This window comes from Lissotriton vulgaris, chromosome 10 (assembly GCF_964263255.1).
Source record: "Lissotriton vulgaris chromosome 10, aLisVul1.2, whole genome shotgun sequence".
In the NCBI taxonomy this organism is placed as follows: Eukaryota; Metazoa; Chordata; class Amphibia; order Caudata; family Salamandridae; genus Lissotriton; species Lissotriton vulgaris.
Genome location: NC_141698.1, coordinates 107,330,759 through 107,354,289, shown reverse-complemented (window position 1 = coordinate 107,354,289; position 23,531 = coordinate 107,330,759). Strand labels below are relative to the sequence as shown.

At 44.7% G+C, this 23,531-nt stretch overlaps 1 protein-coding gene across 2 annotated transcripts in view; it reads right to left on the bottom strand.

Annotated features, from left to right (window-relative positions):
- The window catches only part of LOC147684768 (kinesin-like protein KIF19), a 1,367,439-nt gene that overhangs the window by 539,393 nt on the left and 804,515 nt on the right, over nucleotides 1-23,531 (bottom strand). For both annotated transcript variants that reach the window (XM_086940625.1, XM_086940626.1), the window contains exon 15: nucleotides 17,022-17,143. In XM_086940625.1, the coding sequence (XP_086796751.1) occupies nucleotides 17,022-17,143 (122 nt within the window). The remainder of the gene's footprint in view (nucleotides 1-17,021; nucleotides 17,144-23,531) is intronic.

The window sequence follows — 23,531 nt, the reverse complement described above, 5'->3', positions numbered from 1 at the left end:
CTCCTGATGGTGCTTTACCACTGATCTGACGTTTAAGCTCCAGATACTCCCGTTGCCCTAACCTCTTTATAACAGGCCCCAAGGAGCGTATAAGAGAGGGGGGTTCCAATGACCAAGCACCACACCTACAATGATATGGGCCACAAAGCGGGACTACAGGCGAAAACTCGCAATGTGTACATCGGTCCCGAAGGGCCAGTAGATCGGCCCTACTATAAGTTCTCAAAGGAAAAGTCATGATGGCCAGGTCCAGAGTTCTGCCGCGGGCCTCGCCTCCTTAGCGCGGACGGGCGCAGACGGGCAGGACTCTGGCACGACTCAGGCACAGCGAAGGCACGCCCACTGCGCTAACTGCTGCGCGTTGGAGGGAGCTTTAAATAGGCATCCCTCCACTCAGCCGGAGCGCTTGACCGCTCGTCAGCAACACCCACCCAGAGTGAACACCACTCCAAGATGGCGCCCAAAGCCAATCCCACACCAGAACCGGACCCGCCAAAACAGCGGTGAAGGAGCCGATTAGAGTGCAGGTGTGGGGGTTACAATAAGTCCTATTAAAATCATGGCAAAATACAACTAAGAAGAACACAAATAGTTATAAGGGTAGCTTTAAAAATGATAGCGCAGTATTTAGGCGTGTAGCGCGATGCAAAGCGCGAGTACCTTCTCAGGGCAGTCCACAGGGCAGGTCGCCTTAAATAGGCGTCCCTCCACTCAGCCGGAGCGCTAGACCGCTCGTCAGCAACACCCACCCAGAGTGAACACCACTCCAAGATGGCGCCCAAAGTGAACACCACTCCAAGATGGCGCCCAAAGCCAATCCCACCCCAGAAACTGGACCCGCCAAAACAGCGGTGAAGGAGCCGATTAGAGTGCAGGTGAGGGGGTTACAATAAGTCCTATTAAAATCATGGCAAAATACAACTAAGAAGAACACAAATAGTTCTAAGGGTAGCTTTAAAAATGATAGCGCGGTATTTAGGCGTATAGCGCGATGCAAAGCGCGAGTACCTTCTCTCTTTTCGATTCTAGGAACCGACACCGCGATGGAAGCCGGTGTCTTCAAAATTTTTAGGCCCTCTTCCCAAATGTGAGGGATAATCGGTATTGAGCAAGCAGATTTCCTGGCGTCATCTTTGAAATCATATAAGAAACATTCTGTTTCTTTAACCTCCATCTCCAAATCAAACCTCTTAGCTGCTTTTTCCATAATGTCATGGAATCCTCTAATGTCCTGAGGAGGAGAAGTGGTTGGCGGCGGAGTAGGTGAATGGGCTGACGGCAAAATGTACTCATTCCACTCCTGTCCCGTAGAATCTTGTACAAGTTCCTTCCTCAGGTTGATCATCATCATCATCAGAATCCGTTAGATCATCTCTGATTGTTATCACTGGTGGTGATCTCACAGCCTGCTCATCAGGATTAGATTGGGTCTTTGGAGGTTGCGTTGTAGCCACCGGCGTAGATGATGGAGGCGCATTTGCATCTTGGAAAACGACGATAATAGTCGTTAATCATGAACCTCAGGTCAGAGACAAGAGAAACAGGTATGGAGACTGACTCCTCTCGCGACTCCTCTCGCGACTCTTCTTGTTGCTCATCATCCTCATTATAATTACATGTTTCCTGGAAGGATTCATATCTTGTAGATTGAGCTCTCTCTTTGAAGGAAAACACCTCTTCTTCATCTGTGTCCTGGCTCTGTATTCTAAGTTGTGAAGGGCTGTAGGCCGCTCCTGACGACTACTCTCCTTCTGAATCATGTTCCAGCAAAGAAGATGGTGGTAGAGGTGAAATCTGCGTCCACGACGTGAATTCTGCAGATTTGCTTATGGTCGCCGAAACCCTCGACGACTGAAAAGAGCGAATAGAGATCAAAGTCTTCAACTGTGGCGATTTAAATGCCTTCGCCGTTGAAATTACAGTCTTCATTGACGTTGTCGTCGACGACATAGCCATCGTCGACGGAGCCATCGTCACCAAAGCCATTGTCGATGGGACCGTCGTCGACGGGGTCTCCGTCGACGGAGTCGTCGACATCTTCGTCGCTGATCCCTTCGTCGTCGATGACGTCGTCGTCGGTTTCTTCATCGATGGGATGGTCAAACTCGTCAACGTAGTCGTCGTCGACGCTGCCTTAGTTCCTGTCGTCGACAGCCGCCGTCGTCGAAACAGTCGTCGTCGACGGTGAGGTCGTCGACGGGGCTGAAGACTTTACCACAGATTTTGCAGCAGAAAGCAGGGAACTGGTCGACGGAGCAGACCTTGCCCCTTTCTGACCTGACGGCTCCTTTGATTTAACGTTTTTAGGTTCCACCCTTTCCTCAGAATGTGAGGCCTTTCTCTTTTTAGATGTTAGGTTAGAAGATTCCTCCCCAGAATCTGAGTCTGATGCGGCCGCCTTCTTTTGAAGCCACAACAGCAAACGAGCCTCTCTGTGCCTCAGAGTTTTAGCAGAGAAGGTTCTACAATATTTACAATCCTTGGCCACATGCTTAGGACGAAGACAATATAAGCAGTCCTTGTGAGGACCTTCAGAGAAAAGCCTAGCCTTTCCACAGGATCTGCAAGGCCTGAAAAGCCTCTTTGCAGAGCTTTCAGCCATTATGAAAGAAATTAGGTACACACAATACCTTAATCCAGATGAAAAGATAGTTGAAATAAAAGGTCAAAAGTTCACTCAGGAACAGCAAACTGAGCAGAGCTCAGGGAGACTCCTTTCTCACACGAAGGCGGTTGGAAATCTGAGGCAGGAAGCTTCTGCTGGGGAGTGTGAGGGCAGGGCAGCAATGGCTGACTTTTGGACCAAACAATGAGGAGGTCTGGTTACCAAATACTACAGTCCCTATGGGCTTTTCTATGCAGTTTTCTTCTCTATGATACTGCTTTGGTCATTCTGTTACCGTGAGACTCCCACCATGATGACGGGGAAGATACAAGCATGTGAATCTATGAAAGATGTAATACTGGAGAATAGTATTTCCTAAAAAAAACAAAGATGAGAAAGAATTGGGCTCATATCGACCAATCACACTGATTAACGGGGATTCTAAAATATACTCAAAAATACTGGCAGATCGATTGGCACCCGTAATTCACAATATTGTTTCAGAACGACAACATGGCTTTGTTCCCGGAAGGTCTACGATTGATCACATACAAAGGGTGATTTCCCTCTTTGTTTATACGGGGGTGACAGGAGACCCTACGGCCCTCATACTGCTCGACGCAGAGAAAGCGTTTTGTAGGGTCTCCTGGAAATTCCTGTGGGTGGCCCTATCAAACTGTGGGATATGCGGACACTCTTTAACAGCAGTCCCAACAGCTTTATGTAAGCCCCCGTGCCCACGTATTAATCAATGGGGCTCTATCTGAAAGCTTTGCCATCACGCGGGGCACAAGACAGGGCTGCCCCTGTTCGCCCCTCCTATTTGCTATCTATATTGATGTATTTATTCATAATTTGGAAAATAACAATTCAATTCCAATTCAAGTCCGTAACGTAGAAACCAAATGTCTGGCATATGCTGGCGATATAGCTATTATTACAGGTGGCCCCAATAATGCCATTAAGTGGATAGAACGAGAAGCCCATGCTTTTGGCAAAGTCTCTGGTTATAAACTAAATCGTAGTAAAACCCAGATCATCATAAATAATAAAATTACGATGCAAGATCCATGTATAATTAATAAAGCAATTTATCTAGGCGTGAGTATTGACGCTAATATCGCAAACATGGTTGACGATAATCTTAACCCTCTCATAAGTCGCACCAAGAAGGAACTACTGCGCCTACATAATTTACAGCTCACTATTGGGGGGAGAGTTAATGTCGTCAAAATGTTATTTTTCCCGAAGTTTCTCTATTTTATTCGCACAATAAACCTAGAATTCTCCCAAACAGTTTTAAAAAATATAGATAATTTGTTTTCACGTTTTATATGGGGATATCACAAGCCACGAAGAGCACTCAGGTGGATCACTTTACCTAGAGATCGGGGGGGATGGGCACTGCCAAACTTTAAACTGTATTATTGGGGAACAGTGTTGAGATACAGTGCATACCTTTTAAAAGAAGACACCGACGTCCATAGTATTCCCACTCCGCAAGAACTTATTCTGGGAGATGGCTGTGCAGGTTGCTTATGGCAACACTCAAACGATGATTACTTTAAAAAGGTGAAATTCAAGACTATTTCTAGCGCTGTTAAAGTATGGCGGAATGTTAAAAAACTGGTTGGTTTAGGCCGGTACTCTTTTTATACACCTATAATACAGAATTTGGATCTCCCGGAAATATTTCAAGATTTAGTATCGAATAGATGGGCCGAATTAGGGATAAAACAACTAGGGTGCTTTTTTTCTGTGAATAGTATCAAGTTGTTTGAGTACCTAAAAATCGAGTTCAAACTATCTAATAGAGATTTCTTCAAATACCTCCAAGTGAGGGATTGTATTTTAAAGAAAGGGGGAGGTCGCATTAAATTTAAATCGTGGCAAACTATGGACAAATTATTATCCATAAAAACCCCTAAAATTGGCGAGATATATGAAGGGCTTAATTTACTTTTGCCAGACGATATGTAGAAACATACGGAGGCATGGCAAAGTGACTTGGCATCTCTCCACGAACCTCCTTGGAAGCCTTGGAGATGTCAATATCAACCCTAATCTCCATGAAACTCCAAGCACAATTTTATCAAAGTTTTTTTTCACTTTATTATACCCCAGACAAATTGGCAAAATGGGGGAACGGAAACGGTACACACTGTCCGAGGTGTTCCCTTCCATCAGCAGATTTAACTCACATGTTTGCTACATGTCCTATATTATGGAATATTATATCGACAATCTCTGACTTTCTTTCCAACCTCGCACATTGCCGTATTAACATATCAACCGAAGAAATTCTATTAGGTACGTCCAACATACCCCGCCCACATTCAATGCACGGGCTCATCTTCGTAGCTATGACTTTTCTCAGACTGTGCATCGCGTCAGCCTGGATAGATCCATTAGCACCATCGTTTGTAGAATGGAGAACTAGGCTGTTTGCAACCTGCAACCTGGAAGTGGCGATTTATAGAAACAAAGGGAGGACAAAGCGGAATAAGGGCATGATGATCTGGGCACCTCTGTTAGACTGGTTGCAAGAGGAATGAAATGTTTGAATCGCTTAGGTTTTATATTTACTGTCTCTCTTTTCCTTTCTTCTTTTTTTTATTTCTCTCTGTTCTGTTCTTAGTATGTTAGCTTCATGTTCACTAAACAAATGTATATATTTTTCTTCATATTTGTTATAATCAATAAAATGTAAGATTTTGTTACCTGTTCTGCGGGGGTGGGGGGTGGGGGGGTAATGTTGTTTATGAAATTTAAATGCAAATAAAAATTGTTTTAAAAAAAGGGAAGGAAACAGGCTCTATTTGTTGTTTTTGATGCGTTGCCCACACAAGACGTACGCTGGCTCCCAACTGTATATGAATCCGTTATGATCAACATGGTAGCAGTTTGGAAACAAACAGATTCTATATGTTATCTTTGATGCGTTGCTCGCATAAAACGTATGGTGTCTCCCAACTGTATACTAAGCCGCTATGATGAACATGTCAGCAGTTTTATAATATCAAACTACGAAATAGTTTGGTTTAAATAAATACTTACTGTAACTATGCCTTTAGATATGAATGCTAGGGATATATCGAGATGTAGTATTATTTTCATTGATACATCAAACTGTAAATTAGGAGAAAGTCGTATGTAAAACAGTCAGTTACTTTTCCAACAACTTTGTTTTACTTTATAGCTGTGTCGCTAGTTGGTAGCTGTACCAACATTCAAAACCTGTGTTAATCACAGCTACAGGTCTACATTCTCAATGTAAGTGTATTATCACTTCCTTTTGAAATACAAAATCTCAAGGAACTATGATAGTCCTTGGCTGGATAGTAAAATTGTTTCTCCACCTTGATCCAAATAACCAGAACTGATATACCTGCCAAACAGAGGTTACAGTCCATCATTAAACCTTTTTGTAAGTAATGCCAAAGAAAGGTTTTCTCTAAATTACATTTCTGAGAGTTATATTTTTTGGTGATGGCTTTAGTTCAATCACTCATTTTTCTTTTACTCACGGGTGCTTTTCTTAAACGTATTGTTATCATACAGTGTTACAATATTTGTATTTTACATTGTATTATATAGGGAGCTACAGTCAACCTGTTGTCCTGAAGATGGTCTGACGGTTTTATTCCCTTGACAGACCGAAACGTCGACTCAAGCATCTTTCTCTGTATAATATTGATTGTTTTAAATGACCTAGAGAAGATGTCAACATAGTATATTGCATAGGCTATTTGACGTCACCTACCATACTATGTTTTGTTGCTTTTTCCTGATAAATATTTTTAAAATATACATATATTAAATATATTAATGCTTTTTTGAAAGATATTTTGTTGCCCCGTGTATGATTCACTCTTCATTTTTAATTCATAATTGTGATTACATTTACTTCTTCTATTGATTGACTCTGCTGTCCACCACTGTTGAGGGTGTGATTTCAAATAATTTCTCAAACAACTTCAAACGCTCTAGGATAAATAAAATCCCTTGTAGGTAATCCCTCTTTCCTTTGAAAACGTCATTGCCCAAACCTGCAAGGTTATATTGGGCTCCCACTCTTTTGAACACTGATATCCATGGGTCACCTTCGCGCTATATAAAACAATAAATAAATAAAAATAAAAGCCACAATCAATGTGTTTTAATCATTATTTAATTAAGAAAATGAACAAGCCTAGGATGTTTTTTGAATGTCAATGTGCTGTGAAATTAGGTCCTGTTTAATCTTTGGGGCCTTATTCATAAAGGTAATTTACACTTTATAGTAAGTTTACACTTTTAAGTAAGTTTACTACTTTTTGGTATTCACTAACTCAGAGTATAAGTTACTACAACAAAAACAACAGTAAGTCTAGCAAAACACACAGCTAATCTCTGGTACTGCAACACGCTCTAATAGAAAATATTGGAGGTAATGTCTTAAAATAAAACCCCATAGGAAATATTGATAAATTAAATTACATAATTTCAATAGTTAAAAATATAAATACATATACACTTATGTTAAAAATAAAAAAATACATATTTATTATTTCAATATAAAATATTTTAATAACCTATTTTGAATTTGCTAAATAATGTAACAATACCTTTTATTAAAAAATAATCAAAATAAATGTAATTAATTATGTACATCACGTTTAAACATTACCATTGTGAATCAGGCCTTTTTGGCCTAAATCACAAACTGAACTTCTAACTTATTCGTGTAACTTACACTTTTGGGAAAGTTCACTACTTCTCGTTGTTCATAAAACTCCCAGTAAGTCCAGCATTACACAATTACTGGTACTGCAATATCCTTCCTCGGAACATAGCGGTAGAAGGGACTTGAGATAAATCCCCACAAGAAATAATGTTAAATTAGATTAGGTTATTTAAAATAGTTAATACTATATATAAATATAAAGTAATTTGAAAACATATATATATAAGTAGTAAATATCCATTATTTAATTATAACATATTTTAATACCTATTTTGAATTGAAAACATAATGGAACAATAAACTGCAATAAAAACTATGAAATTCATTTTAATTAAATCTATATATAACTTTTTATAATTATTTCTGCACACTACAAAAATATTTTTGTTTTAGTTAGGATTTTAGATTTTGTTTACATTTCAGAAAAATAATGTTCTTTTAATATGATTCCAATAAATACGTTTTTTTCAATTTCAAAATGTATTTCATAGTGATGTAGAATATTTTATTATTTTGTGTTAAAGTAAATATATAAAACTAATTTATGTTATTATTTAACATAAAAATATTTCTTATGGTTATTTTCGTGTGAAATACACTTTTAAAATGTTACCTACAAATTGACCATTGGGAAACTCCACAGTCAGGGTGGAGATTACAGCATGGTATAGTATAGAGAAAAAAAGTTTATTTAACTCAAAAATAAATATTACAAATTGTGGCGCTTCAGGGGCACTGACTCGGGAGCGTGGTAAAGAAGGTTTTATTTTTATAAAGGTCTTTTTTCGTCTCTGAGTGAGTCTTTCGCGGGCTAGGGCTGCCGGATCCAAGGTGTCAGCTAGGGTGTTGGTTCTTCCGGGGCTTGCACGCCGGCGCTCTTGTTCTCTGGCGGCTCGGTCGTCGTCCCTTGCGGTGTTCCAGCGCCACATGCGGGGAGGATAGAAAAGAACACTCTCAGTAAGCCGTTCGTGGAAGCAGTGATAACCCAGTAGGGAACCGGGGAAGTGAGGACACCGGTGCTCTAATCTACAGTCTGTGCTTGGTGCTGGGCAGATACGAGGTAAGGTCAGGAAGGGGAGTAAGGATTGGGGGGGAATAGATGAAGGTAGGGGCGGGACAGACAGGCAGGCAGGAAGAATGGTGACTTTGTACAAATTTACACGGAGGCTCCCCGCCTCCCCAGCCACCCAGTAACCCGGTCACGCACCTGGGAGAGCCACACTCCTCCGTGAGCGTGGCTGGGCGCTGAGCGGAAACGTTGGCCTCCTGGCTCAGCTCCTCTGTTCGTCTCGCTTCTCTCGAACTCCTCCACGCCGACTCGTTCTCCGCTCTTCTCCACGTTGGCTCGCTCTCCACTCTTCTCCGCCTCGGTGTCGCTGCACCCCGCTCTTCCTCCTTCCGGGCTTTTTAGCGGCTCCATTGGTTGTACGTCATCCAGGGGCCTGTACAGTTCTTCTCTGCTGATTGGCTGGCATAACAGTGACGCTGCAGGGGGACGTGTCTCTGCCTCGAAGCCGGCCCCGTAAAAGGTACATTCCTCTCCTTGCGGGTCGGGCTGCTCCCACCAGCTGGCTGAGTCCGTCTCCCACGAATTCCCGCCCGGCCTCCCTGCTACACAAATATTTTTCTGTTAAATATTAATGTAAATCTATTGGATGTAATTACTTTATTGGTAGAACAGAATAATTCATGAATGGAAATATCTTAAATTAACCTAACATAATTTTTCTTAAGAATAAATTAAAATATAAATTCCCAAGAAAGGAAAAAAATTAATGTGTTAAATTCAAAATAGGTTACTTTTTACAATTAAATAATAAATATTTACTATTTTTATATATCTTTTAACATGAATTTATATGTATTTATATTTGTAATGATTTTGAATAATTTGTTTTAATTTAACTTTATTTCCTATGAGATTTTGCTTCAAGTCCCTAATTCAATTATGTTACACAGGAGAGTGTTGCAGTACCAGTGGTTGGCCGCGGGGTGTTAGACTTAGTCTAGCTCTGAGTTACAGGCATTTACTACTGCTTTGGGTCCCTTTTTAGCTGTAGTAACTTTTGAAGTGCAGTTTTTGAATCGCCATGGGCTTACTCCTTTGTGGGTGGGTGCATGTCTCTCTCCAAAGCCCTACCTGATCTTCACTAACTACCTTCTTACGCATCCATAACCCCTCCGATTTAGTCGGAAGTATATCCCTTTTCCTGCCACTCCCCTTCCCACCTACATTTAGCTACTCAATCAATCAATCAGGATTTATAAAGCAAGGCTAATCACCTGAAAGGGTATTCAGGCTCTTGCAGGACCCTGAGGCTTATTTAAACAGTGTGGTCTTGAGGGCCATTCGGAATTCCAAAAGTAAGGTGATGGTCCACAGGTGCATGGGTAGGCTGTTCCAGGTATTTGCTGCGATGTGGGAGAAGGAGCGTCCTCCATTTCTGCTATGGTAGATGCAGCGAGTATGGGCAAGTAAAAGGGAGGTGGAGCGTAGTCTTCTCGACGGTTGGTGGAAGTTCAGGCGGTGGTAATGTATGCAGAACCTTGCTTGTGTAGAGACTTGTGTGCATGGGTCAGTAGCTTGAATTGGCATCTCTTCTGTATGAGGAGCCAGTAGAGTTGCCTTAGGTGGGGTGGGGTGTGATGTGATTTCGTCGGGCAAAGCCTAGGATGAGTTTGGCTGTGGCAATCTGTATGGTCGGAAGTCTCCATAGGCGGTGTGTGGCGATTCCTACATAGGGAGCGTTCCCATAGTCCAGTAGGCTGATGATGGGGGGTTATGTCACGGTGCGTCGTGTGTGTAGGGGTAGGAACTTGAAGATCTTACTTAGCATGCACAGAATGAGGAAGCAGGGGGAGGAGACAGTGCTGATCTGTGATGTCATGGTGAGCTTGTTATAAATGATGATTCCAAGGTTTCTGGCATGGTAGGAGGCAGTGGGTGCAGGTCCTAGGTCCGATATCCACCAGGAGTCTTTCCATGTATTGCTGTTGTTGCCAAGGATCAGTACTTCCGTATTGTCTGTGTTCAGCTGGAGGCATTTGTTCTTAATCGAGTCATTGATTTTTGTCATGCATCTGTGGAAATTGGTTTTGGTGGGGTTCTTGTAGGGTGAGAGGATGATTTGGGTGTCGTCTGCATAGGAAATTATGTTGAGACCATGAATCGGAAGATGTTGGCCATATATGCTTGAAGAGTGTGGGGCTGAGGGACAAGCCCTGCCGGACACCGCAGGTGATCTCCTTGGGATCAGAGGTGAAAAGTGGGTCCTCTGGGGTCTTACAGTGAGGAAGGAGGTGATACATTTAAGTGTGTCTCCTTGGATGCTGATATTGTGGAGTCTTTGGATCTGCGTGTAGTGGGATACATTGTTGAAGGCTGCAGAGGAGGATCAAAGCTTTTTTCCTCGGTCGAGGAAGGTTCGGATGTTGTCGTTGTTGCGATCAGGGGGGTTTTGGTGCTCTGATTGCTGCAGAAGCCGGATTGGGAGGCATCAAATAGCTGTCTCTGCTCCAGGTGTATCATGAGTTGATTGTTTGTGATCTTTTCCAATACCTTTGCTGGGAATTGGAGCAGGGAGATTGACTGGTAGTTTTTGAGTTTGCTGGGGTCAGTGGAAGGTTTTTTGGGTACTGGTCTGATTTTGACATGTTTTCAGGAGTCGCAAAATGTTGCAGTGGTGATAGAGGTGCTGAGTAGGCTGGTGAGTTCCTGGCCGATCCTTTGGTTTCAGAGTTTGGAGATGTGGTGCAGGCATGGGTCTGTGGAAGCTCCTGAGTATATGATTTCCATGGTAGAGAAGGTGTCCTAGGTGGAGAGGATATTCCAGGTGGTCAGTGTGTCATTCATGTCATTTACGGTGATGGCGTATCCATTGAGGAAGTCCGTAGGTGTGGTTTGGGGTTCAGGTTTTCTGTATAAGGCTGCGATCTTGTTGTGAAAGAAGTGGGGAGGTTGTCGCACAGCTCCCGTGAGGGTTGTTTCTGCTGGCAGCCGGGTTGGAGAATTCCTTGGTGTTGTTGGCGCTGGTTTTGATGCATGCAGCAAGATCGGTCTTCTTTACTGCCCTCAGCTGGTGGTGTTAGAGGTTGAGGGAGGTCTTGAAGGCTGCCCTGTCTGACGTGTCCTTGGGTGTACAAGGTAGCCTTTTTTAGAGAATTTTCTCTGGAGGTAGCTCTTGATGGGGACATGCTGTCTGCACAATTGGTCTCCCTATTCAAGGTTGGTGGGGATAGCAGGGTTCGAAGTGTTGAGGGCATTTGCCCAGCTGGTCTCTGAGATTTTGTTCCACTTCAGGGGGGCTTTGGTCATCTTTGGAGAGGCAGAGTGGGGGGCTGGAGATGCTGAAGTGCACGATGGAGTCATCGGTCCATATGAGTGCTGTGACATGTTTCTATTGGTGAAAATTTGCGTCCAGCATGTGTCCTGCGGTGTTTGTATGTTCTTGGATGATCTGCGTCAATCCGAGGCTGCTCAACTGTCAAGGAAGTGTGCAGTGTTTTTGTCGTTGGGGTCATTGAGGTGGAAATTTATGTCACCGAAGAATATGTAGTCCTTGGAGTTTAAGGCTAGGGGTGCAATGAAGTCTGCGATGGTGTTGCAGAAGCTGGAGCGCAGGCCTGGGGGGAGGGTCAGTATGGGAGGGTGCCTATGATGGTTGTCTTGTCTTCAAAGTGGAGCTTGAAGTTGAGATGTTCCATGGGGGTTGTGGTGTTGTCGGTGGTGGTGATACATTGTATGGTCTCTTTGAGGATGATGCCCCTTTAAGACGCTGCAACCGGCGCTCTGACCGCAGGCAGGAACCATGGTACACGGACCTACTGCGTGCGGAGAAAAAGGTCTGCAGGAAGTTGGAGAAATCCTGGAGAAGCTCACGCAGTACGGCCGATAAAGATCGCTATAGCTCTGCCATGAGACTCTATCACAAAAACATCAGAGCTGCCCGTAAATCCCACATTGTCTCCCAATTGTCTGAGGCTGGCAATGATTCAAAGCTACTGTACCAGGTTCTCAGCACATTTACCAAGCCCGTCGCCTGTGACAGTCCGGAAATGCTGACCCAAAAACTGTGTGAAGATACTGCTGGGTTTTTTGCCGATAAAATCGATTCTATTTATCGAAACATCTCCCTAGCAAGCCCTCCTATTGAGGAAATGGTCCCTTCCTCTAGCCTCCAGCCCGGAACAATCAGCGCTGTTTCTGTTACGCTGTCCTCCATTCCCGAGATTAGCTTAGAACAAGTCAACTCCCTAATTGGGACTATTAAATCAGGCAGCCCAGCGGACCCTGTACCTGCCCGTATCATGCACCTCATTGGGAGTGTCCTCAGTCCCTCCATTCAGATGGTGATCAACCGCTCCCTCTCTGAGGGACGGGTCCCCCGGGAGTTGAAAGAGGCCATGGTCAAGCCCATTAGGAAAAATACCTCCACCCCCTGGTCAGACATGACAAATCTGAGGCCTATTTCCCTCTTGCCGTTCATCAGCAAATTGATGGAGAAGCATGTGAATCACCATCTTTCCAGCTTCATTGAGAAAACCGGCAGTCTGGACCACTCTCAGTCAGGGTTCAGGCCTAGGTATAGCACCGAAACGGCTCTTCTTTCCGTCACAGATGCTATACGCTTGTCCCTGGACAGAGGAATGTCAGTGGTGTTGGTGCTGTTGGACTTGTCCGCAGCATTCGACACCATATCCCACGCCATCCTCCTTACCAGATTAAAGGAAATTGGTATTGATAGATCTGCCTTGGCGTGGTTTACCAGCTTTCTCTCCGAGCGTACCCAGAAGGTGAATATGGGCTCGTTCAGCTCCCCCTCGGCCAGCATCACCAGAGGAGTCCCGCAGGGCTCCTGTCTTAGCCCTACGTTGTTTAACGTATATGTCTCCCCTCTGGCTAATATTATGAGGTCCTTCGGGTTTATGCCCATCTCTTACGCTGACGACACGCAGCTGCTGTTCACTTTTAAAAAATTCACCCCGGAGATAAGACAATCCTTCTCCAACGGCATGACTGCGACCGCCAGCTGGATGGCCACGAACTTTCTCCAGTGCAATGTGGGAAAGTCTGAGGTCATGTTATTCGGAGAGGCAAAAATCCTGTGGACCCCTGACTGGTGGCCCTCCAGTCTGGGTCAGGCCCCTTCCCCTAAACAGGTGGTGAAAAACCTGGGGGTTCGTCTAGATCACGACCTCACCCTTGCCCATCATGCCAGCACCACGGCGGGATCTTGCTTCCACATTATAAGCCTCCTTCGGAAGGTGTTCCCCCTTCTACCAGACAACACAAGAAAGACCTTGGTCCAGGCCCTCGTTCTGAGCCGCTTGGACTACTGTAATGGCCTTCTCTTGGGAGCTAACGAAGGAGTGCTTAATAAACTTCAGGTGGTTCAGAACACTGCGGCCCGCCTGGTGACCAATGCCCCCCCTAGAACTCCATCTTTGCCCCTTCTCAAGGCCCTCCACTGGCTTTCCATCCGCAAACGGGTGGAATTCAAGATTTGCTGTGTGGTACACAAGAGTCTCTACAATCTCGGCCCACACTATTTGGCCGAGAAATTTGTATACCACCGCCCCTGCCGCAATCTCAGGTCCAGCAACCAACTATTACTCCAGGTTCCTAGACATCACAAGACCAGACAGGGAGGTCGTGCCCTTTCCATTTTGGGCCCGCGCCTATGGAACAATCTCCCTCTTTCCCTTAGAGAGTGCCCTAGCCATCTAGCTTTTAGGAAACTCCTAAAGACAACTCTATTCTAGTTGGAGCGCTGTCCGTCCTGTTCTTCACAGCACCGCGCGGAGATACACCTTCGGGTGTGATGCCGGCGCGTTACAAGCCCATAAATAAATAAATAAATAAAAATGGTTGTTCCTCCTCTGGGCTTGTTGGTGCGGTCCTGGTGAGTGAATTTAAATCTGTTGTTGATTGCTGTGGCAATGTCTGGGGCACATGTGGGGTTGAGCCAGGTCTCAGTGAAGAAGACAATGTCGGGTGCGAGAATGACAAAGAGGTCCCAATAATTCAGTGGAATGCTTGGGCAGCGAGCGCAGTAAGCGTGAGTTTAGAAGGGTGCATGCAAGTTGGTGCATTTGTTCAGATGGTATCTTTAGTGTGTTTTGGGAGGGGCTGGTCGGTGGGCTGGTGTGTATGCAGTGGCATGTGAAGGTAGCAGTGGGTGCAGGTGAAAGGTCCTACCGTGGAGCATGGGTCAGTGTGGTGGCAGCATTTGTTGTGGTGTCCGAGGTAGAGAGTGTAGAGCTTGGTGAAGATATATTTTTGGGGGTCAGGAGGGCCAGGGTTTGTGGTGCTGAATGCAGTCCAGGTACAAACAGGCACAGATGGGCTTGCCTTGGCGTGCCAGCGGCGCGTTCATGCTGCAGCCTGCATTAAGTAGGTCTTGGGGAGGGCAGGCTTCTGTTCCCGGGAAGAACAGTGAGTGGGAAACCCCAGTTGGGAAAACCCATGCAGGTGTGGTGTCACTGGATCAGTGTGGAACAAGCAGGAACTGGAGGCCACAGGCAAGTGGCAAGCTAGGTGTCTAGATGCCTAGGGATGTGTTTGTGCTGTGGCCTGCATTCATTAGTTCCTTGGGTGGGCAGGTCTTCTGTTGTAAGGAAGATCAATGAGTGGGAAAACCCCAGCAGGAAAACCGAGGCAGCTGTGGTTTCACTGGATCGGCCTGGAACAGGCTGGAACAAAAGGCCACAGGCAAGTGGCAAGCTAGGTGTCCAGGTGCCTACTCCTAAGTAGTAAACCTACAAGTGTGAGGATCCCCCATAGAAATGGTTGAGGATTACTCCAGCCAAGTTCTACAGTAACTCCCCTTCCAGGAAAGGAAGGGAAATGCATCACAATCAGATTTAGACTAGGTGTCAGGGAAGGGCTTTCACCAGAGGGAAAACGTGTTATCCCTGCAGATATTAAAAATAATGTGCGTTGCCCCAGCGCGATACTTTCAAAGTGTGCACAGTTCTACACTACGAAGAACTTTAAACATCGGGAACTGGAGCCCACATGACATTTCCAATAGGACTTCAGGAAACCTGCACCTGGCTCAGCTTTCCAATTACTACTGGGAATGCTTATGACACAAATAAGCACAAAAGTGTCCTCAGAGTAGGAAATCTATGCCCGTACTTTCAAAGTGGAGCTTGAAGTTGAGATGTTCCATGGGGGTTGTGGTGTTGTCGGTGGTGGTGATACATTGTATGGTCTCTTTGAGGATGATGGTTGTTCCTCCTCCGGGCTTGTTGGTGCGGTCCTGGTGAGTGAATTTAAATCTGTTGTTGATTGCTGTGGCAATGTCTGGGGCACATGTGGGGTTGAGCCAAGTCTCAGTGAAGAAGACAATGTTGGGTGCGAGAATGACGAAGAGGTCCCAATATTTCAGTGGAATGCTTGGGCAGTGAGCGCAGTAAGCGTGAGTTTAGAAGGGTGCATGCAAGTTGGTATATTTGTTCAGATTTGGTGTGTTTTGGGAGGGACTGGTCGGTGGGCTGGTGTGTATGCAGTGGCATGTGAAGGTAGCAGTGGGTGCAGGTGAAAGGTCCTACCTTGGAGCATGGGTCAGTGTGGTGGCAGTATTTGTTGTGGTGTCCGAGGTAGAGAGTGTAGAGCTTGGTGAAGATATATTTTTGGGGGTCAGGAGGGCCAGGGTTCGTGGTGCTGAATGCAGTCCAGGTACAAACAGGCACAGATGGGCTTGCCTTGGCGTGCCAGCGGCGCGTTCATGCTGCAGCCTGCATTAAGTAGGTCTTGGGGAGGGCAGGCTTCTGTTCCCGGGAAGAACAGTGAGTGGGAAACCCCAGTTGGGAAAACCCATGCAGGTGTGGTGTCACTGGATCAGTGTGGAACAAGCAGGAACTGGAGGCCACAGGCAAGTGGCAAGCTAGGTATCTAGATGCCTAGGGATGTGTTTGTGCTGTGGCCTGCATTCATTAGTTCCTTGGGTGGGCAGGTCTTCTGTTGGAAGGAAGATCAATGAGTGGGAAAACCCCAGCAGGAAAACAGAGGCAGCTGTGGTGTCACTGGATCGGCCTGGAACAGGCTGGAACAAAAGGCCACAGGCAAGTGGCAAGCTAGGTGTCCAGGTGCCTACTCCTAAGTAGTAAACCTACAAGTGTGTGGATCCCCCCATAGAAATGGTTGAGGATTACTCCAGCCAAGTTCTGCAGTAACTCCCCTTCCAGGAAAGGAAGGGAAATGCATCCCAATCAGATTTAGACTAGGTGTCAGGGAAGGGCTTTCACCAGAGGGAAAACGTGTTATCCCTGCAGAGATTAAAAATAATGTGCGTTGCCACAGCGCGATACTTTCAAAGTGTGCACAGTTCTACACTACGAAGAACTTTGAACATCGGGAACTGGAGCCCACATGACATTTCCAATAGGACTTCAGGAAACCTGAACCTGGCTCAGCTTTCCAACTACCACTGGGAATGCTTACGACACAAATAAGCACAAAAGTGTCCTCAGAGTAGGAAATCTATGCCCGTACTTTCAAAGGGTTTTTCGTGAAAAGGGTGCAAAATACACAATTTTCAAGTTCTTAGTCTTCCCTTAAAAAGCCCAGCACAACACTGTGCATGTTAGGAAGTATTTCACTAACACTAATAACCTGCATGGAGCCACTGTGGTTGGAACAGAAATGGACTTTAATAGTAATGAAAAGACGTAGGCGTCTCTTACCTTGTAAGTTTCTGACACAACAGAGTGAAGCTTGACAAGGCGGTTTAGTGTTCCTGCATTAAACTCTTGAAAGTAAAGTCGATAAAGCTTTCCCAAATGCGGAGGAATAGGGATATCATGGTCTATAAAGAGAAAAATGTCATTTAATCAAAACAAATAGCCAAACAGGTACAACAGAATTTGACATTTCAAGCTTTTCCAAAGTCTTAATCACGCAAGACAGAATCCTACTGGAGCCTTGTCAAATATTTTACAAGGAATAATGTCCAACACCACTCATTACAAAAGTGTTGGTGAGCTTGGAAGGAATATCATGAATGGAATCGGTAACGTAAAAAGATTGTGTAAAAAACTCTTGGGGGGTCATGAGGATGATGGACAGACTTTGTCCGCCCATCATCCTACCGGTGAAAGGGACCGCCCTCCATAGGGGCGGGGGTCTCGTGGCTAGCATTAGGATGCACCCGCCACAGTAGCGGGCTCATCCTGCATTCCTACCATTGTGGCGGGCGGTGCACTCCGCACCGCCCGCCGTAATGGCAGGAAGGCATGCTGTGCATGGAACTGCTGGGGGGTACCATAGGTACCCCCCATGTGCACCCCCCACCCCCTTGAGTCCATGGGGGCCCACATCGGGCCCCCAAAGCAGACTCTGCATGCCTTTCTGTGGCTGCATTGCCGCCGCAAGAAAGGCATCATTGAAACACGTTTGGAACAGAAGACCGCCTTCACACGCTACGACCAGAAACGCTACCGGTAATATCCAGAAGCCTACAACCAAAGCGTTCGTCAATATCGACGCTCCTGATGTAAACCGTGAATAATTTAGTTCACAAGTCTAATACGGATTTTCCCGTCGGTTTGTGATCCTTGACAAGCAGTTAAATAGAATCTTCAATACGACTTCAGAAGTCTTCAAACAGCTGCCTTTTAAGAACCGAACAATAACGAATTGCACTATTAGGTGCTAATTCTAAAATATGAAGCCCCTTCTCTAACTGGTCATATTCCGTGAAGGCGACGCATTTTTGTTTTTAATATCAGGTTAACCCATTTATCCAGCATCAATTTAAAGAGTGGAATATACATCGATATCAGCTTTACGTAAGAAATAATCATTGGTCAGATTAGATCTCTGTCGCCAATACCAATTGAATCCTCTAATCTCCCAAAGACTTGAACGAAATAGATAAAAATCGGTTCCACAGGCTGTTTTCAGCTGTAGAAAGTTGTCCTCTGTCTTGAGAAAGGCGCTGGCCGCCGAAACGCGTCGACACACAACTTGACACACCACCCCCTTATTTTCATTGTGAAAGGAACTAATTTTGTGTTTTTTTACTGTGATTTATATTTTTGAAATGCAATTTTATTGTGTCTTCTGATATATGTATTTTTAAATTGTTTTATTTAATAATAAATTTGTTCTGTACAAAAACGTAATTTTTGGAAACTGTCCTTTTCAAGTTTTTTGTCTTGTTACCATTGTGTAGGCAATTTAAGACTTCCGCCTAGGTTGTTCTTTACATTGTGTATTTTTCCCTGACCTAGGGGTGTCTGTTTCTATCCATTTATACAGGGAACCCTTGTTTGATACAAATCTCAATAAGGCCATTGTAATATGGCTGGCGGTGTCTGATAGACACAGTCACCATATAAACCCTAGCGGAAAAGTGACGGACGGTCTTTCCATCCGCCACGGACCCCCTAGCCTTACTAACATGGCGGGGGTCATTCCGGCTAGGATGGCGGGCGGATGCCCCGCCAGGCCACCGGTGGCTACCGCCGGCCTGGCGGGGGCGATCCGCCCGCCATCCTAATGGGGGCCTTAGACTTTGGAAACCAGATCATTAAAGAAAGGTCACTTGGCACTAAAAGATTGGCAGAAATCATATCTACACATAACATGTGAAAAAAACGTATGCATGCAGCTAACATTAGAGAAATTAAGGTCAAATGTACTTAGGATGTTTATGGTCGCAAGCGACCGATTTGGCGTTGGTGATCATAAAAATGATTTTTCAGATGTAGTAATCCCAATTCAGGAGTCAAAGTTTCTCTGACTCCTAAACGGAGAGCTAATATATACCGAATTGGTATCTGGATTGGGGCGTTGTAGGCGTCCCTTCCAAATACCGAATCATTAAGTTATGTATCTATGGGTTGTGACTGAAATTGAGTCGCAAAATATTTTAAACCTAAATAATGTAAAACACCGTTATATTTTTAAACTCAAACCCGTGGCATTTTCAGGCAACAGCGATGCATTGTGCATGTGTGTAATTTTATTCCATATTTCTTATGGTTTTAACTGCTTATTTATAACACAATGTTCAGGTATGAATTTTTTAGAAATGTATGTGTGTTCCTTGCATTTTTCTATACTGATATATTTAAAACACTTTCTAATTTACTGTAAGGACAACAGTAATTTTTTCTTCAACTATGTTACCTGGAATTATTCTACTATTGGAAAAAGTGAGTACGTGAAAAAACAAGAAATTGGAGTGTTGTCTCTTTTTTGGAAGGATTAAAAGCCGATATATTTTGAAATCATTTCTATTATTCATTCGAGCATGCAGAGATGAGCTGTGTATGTTTTTTAGATTATCCACATGGCATCATGGAACTAGAGTGCTGGTGTGCTTATCATTTTCAATGCTTCAAGATCAGTCTGCTTGGGAAGAAGATATTTATCAATGCTTCCAGAGGTTCTGCTTTATATTTAACTTATGATCGATGTCCGGCTATTCTTCCAATTTTCCATACCTTCTCGATATTCAAATAATCTCAGATGCTTCTTGTTGTAATCTTCCTTCCTTCCTATGTTTCCCTTTTGGTACATTCCTGCCACCCCTCTCCCCTCTCTCCCCTTGGACTCTTCCCCGTAGAGCTTACTGTAGAATGTTGGTAGACTCAGCATTGAGGAGAGTGGATGGCCAAATAAAGGAGACTGGTCTTAACTGATTCTGTGGGCGTCTTCATCTTTTCAACACCGGGGACGATTTTCTGCGAAAGGGGCAGATTTGGCCATTTCCCCTTTGTATTCTCTCTCCAGTTCGTGAAGCAGCTGGGCACTGAGGCACGTTACTGGCTGCCTGTTTCTAATGTCATATGTCCAGTGTTCCTCGCTGTCTGAAGCTTGACATCTGCCGGACACTACAGATCACCTGAGGTACATGACACCGCTATTTCATTGAGGGTGACTGCAGGATCACCTCATCCTTCCGGAATGTATGCCTTGCTGGTGCTCAGTGGTGGTAATCACAGGGTGATCTGAGGTGTGCGGGCTGCAAGTTTGCCATCAAGGGACTTGGCGTGGGCGGAATTTGCGGAATTCCCTTCTGCAAAATTCCGCAAAACGGCAAGAATTCTATGCAAACACGCTGAATTTCGCATGCTCGCTGAGATTTTGCTGCGCTTTGTAATCTATGCAGGTTCACCCATAGGGAGTCAGGGGGGCAGACAAGCATTGTGCCAGAATGAATACTGTCCTGATATTTACCAAGAAAATGCCACCGTTTTGTGCCATACCATACCTCTACTCAACTGGAATACTTTCTACTGGCTAATCAGTAAGTGCTACCTCGTTGGGTAGATGTATAGTGCATTTTGGAACGTGGTGAAGTCTGACACTCCCTCAACATCGTGACAAGCCGAGCAACCTGCGGAGGCAGTGGTGTGACCCAGGTCTTCAATCGGGTCAGCCTGATTTGTTATTTCCTTCTGCTTGTGTTGGGGGCAACGTAGTATGTCGAGTTCAACTGGAAGCTCCACCACAGGTCTGTGTACGGCGTAGGGGGGAAATCAGCTGTTGGTGGATCGCAGTCGGGCGCCTCACCTCACACAGTTCCGGGATCGGGGTCGGGTGCCTCACCTCACCTCATTGTGACTCTCACTCCGGCGTTCTGCTCATCGCATTCCGCCTCCGAAGCGACGGAGGAGAGACGCGCTTCCTGACGTGCGCACTGGGATTCCCCTTCAGTTTCGCCGTAATATTTAGAGACACTTTTCCTTACATGCATTCATTTCCTCCTGGCATGCTTGTACTGTGGCGTTTCTCCTCAGCGCATTCCCTGTTACACTGGGAAATCTTTCAGTATCAGCTCATCAAACCAGTGTTGGTAAGGCTGTTTGTGTGAGTGCGCTGCAACCTCCCCGCCACCCCATGAAAAAAAATGCCATGTTTTGATGTGCAAAGAAATATCTCTTTCTAGTGACAGGGCTTTACAGCGTATTATTCAGCCCTGTAAATCGCTCCCCTGGTCACATATGCACTAACTTTTGGTCCTTTTTCAGCGTAATTCTCCCACATCATTAGGACATCCCTGCTCTGGAGTTCTTTGACTGTTGTTCCTCGCCAGTTTTGACTATTCTGTAGGGTAAGTGTCCTTTGCTCCGGGAGGGATAGGTTGGACATTTCATGTTTAAAACTAGTGGGGAAAAATAGCTCCTTACCGCCTGTAAACCTATGAAGTGTACATTCTTTATCGAATGTAACAATTCTAACACCGTGCTTTTTGAGAATTAAGAAATCCTTATTGCTTTCTTACTTATTCTTTTTTTGGGGGGAAGGTATCACCTGTTTTTTTCACTTCTGCATGTTGAAAGTATTTTATGGTTTACTCTTTTTCGGCGCATTATTGTCTTGGTCTACCACTATGATGGCTGCTGCAAGCATGAGCCAACTTCCGGCTTTCCTAAATGAAATCGGAGAACCAGAAATAAGTTGGAAAGAATGGGTCAAATTATTCGAATGATCGAATCCTACATAATTGCCATTGGGGGAGAACGGTTACCTGCGTTGCGCAAGCAACATATTCTCCTTCATAATTTGGGTGTGTATGGGTGTAAAATATATGATACATTACCAGAGTCTGGGAATGAAAGAGAAGAACAAAAAGAAGGGGTAGATGTGTTTGCTAATACTATGCTTAAAGTTGAAACACATTTTGGGGACAGAATAAATATAGTTCTAGAGCGCCACAAGTTCTTCACACGGTCACAAGGGAAACAAGAGACAGTAACTAATTACAAAGCAGCCCTTAGAGGCCTTAGCCAGTTATGTGATTTTGGCAACCTCGCTGATTCTCTCATAAGAGATCAGTTGGGACGTTGCACCAACAATTAACGCATACAGGAAAAACTAGCCAAAAATCCCAACCTCAGAGAGGCAGTTGCTATTGCCCAGTCAGTGGAGCACACATCTAAATTAAATTAAATACCAATATTTGTAAAGTGCACAGCTACCTCCGAAGTGGTGTCCCGGACCTGGGGACCCTCTGGAAGATTAAGCAAGCTATTGCCCAGAGTCACATGGTGCTAGGCTCACCTGCTGCCGGCACCGGGGATCAAACTGTGAACCCCCATAGTCCGAAGTCAGGCACCCTGGCCGCTGTGCCACACCTCTTCCACCATTTGCATCAAAGAGATGAAGTCCCCTGCAGAGTTAGTAGCCAGGGTTCAGGAAGTTGAAGAGATAGGTGAAGTCTGTAAAGTAAAAGGTAAGGAAAATGTGCAAAACACAGAGCATTTTATGGAAAAGAAGTTCAGGTGTTTTAGGTGTGGCAGCAGTAATCACCTAGCCAACTATGTGAAATGTCCAACCAAAAGTGTCACATGTAAAAATTGTAACAGGAGGGGGCATTTCGCTAGAGTGTGCAGAGAAAAGGGCCCACAGAACAGAGAGTTGGGGGACAAAGAATGCTCAGTTAAAGAAGTTAAGCCTGTCATTCCCAATGAGGCAAAGTATGTTTTCCAACTTAAAGTTGAGGAGAGTGTAAATGTGATCTACCCAAAATGTGATGTGTTACTAAACAGTAAATCTGTCTAAATGTATGCTGATTCGTGTTCCCCTTTTACACTACTGAAACATAATGATTTTAAATGAATGCATACCAAGAGGGACACTTGTTTAACAGAACATGACATATCACCTACTGGCTACACCAAGGAGCCCATACCCCTATTGGGGATGAAAGAAATGCAGATAGAGGTCAAAGGGAGGTGCACTAGGGGCAAAATCTACATAGTAAAAATTGAATCTAATCTACTGGGTGGCAACACCAAAAAGAACTGGGAATAATTCTTGACCCCAACAACCAAGACCAGGTTCTTCACACCAAAAATGCCCCATCAAGTAGTAAATTATGCGAGGAGTTTCCCAAACTGTTTCAGGGAAGATTAGGCCTTTTCCACGATTTCCAGCACAAGATAAAACTCAAGACCAATGCTAAACCTATTGTGCACAAAGTGCGCCCGGTGCCACACCTTAAGAGAGAACCCTTGGAGAAAGAACTTAACCGGTTGAGTAACATGGACATCATACAACCCATTGACACGCCAGAATGGTTGGCACCCATTGTGATCGCCTCCAAGGCCAATGGAGAAGGAATTCATCTATGAGGAGTTTAAACGAGAACATTTGAGTTGAAAGGTACCCGCTACCCAACATAAACGAAATGCTCAGTACCATGAGTCAAGCAAAGTACTTCAGTGTAATCGGTCTCTCGA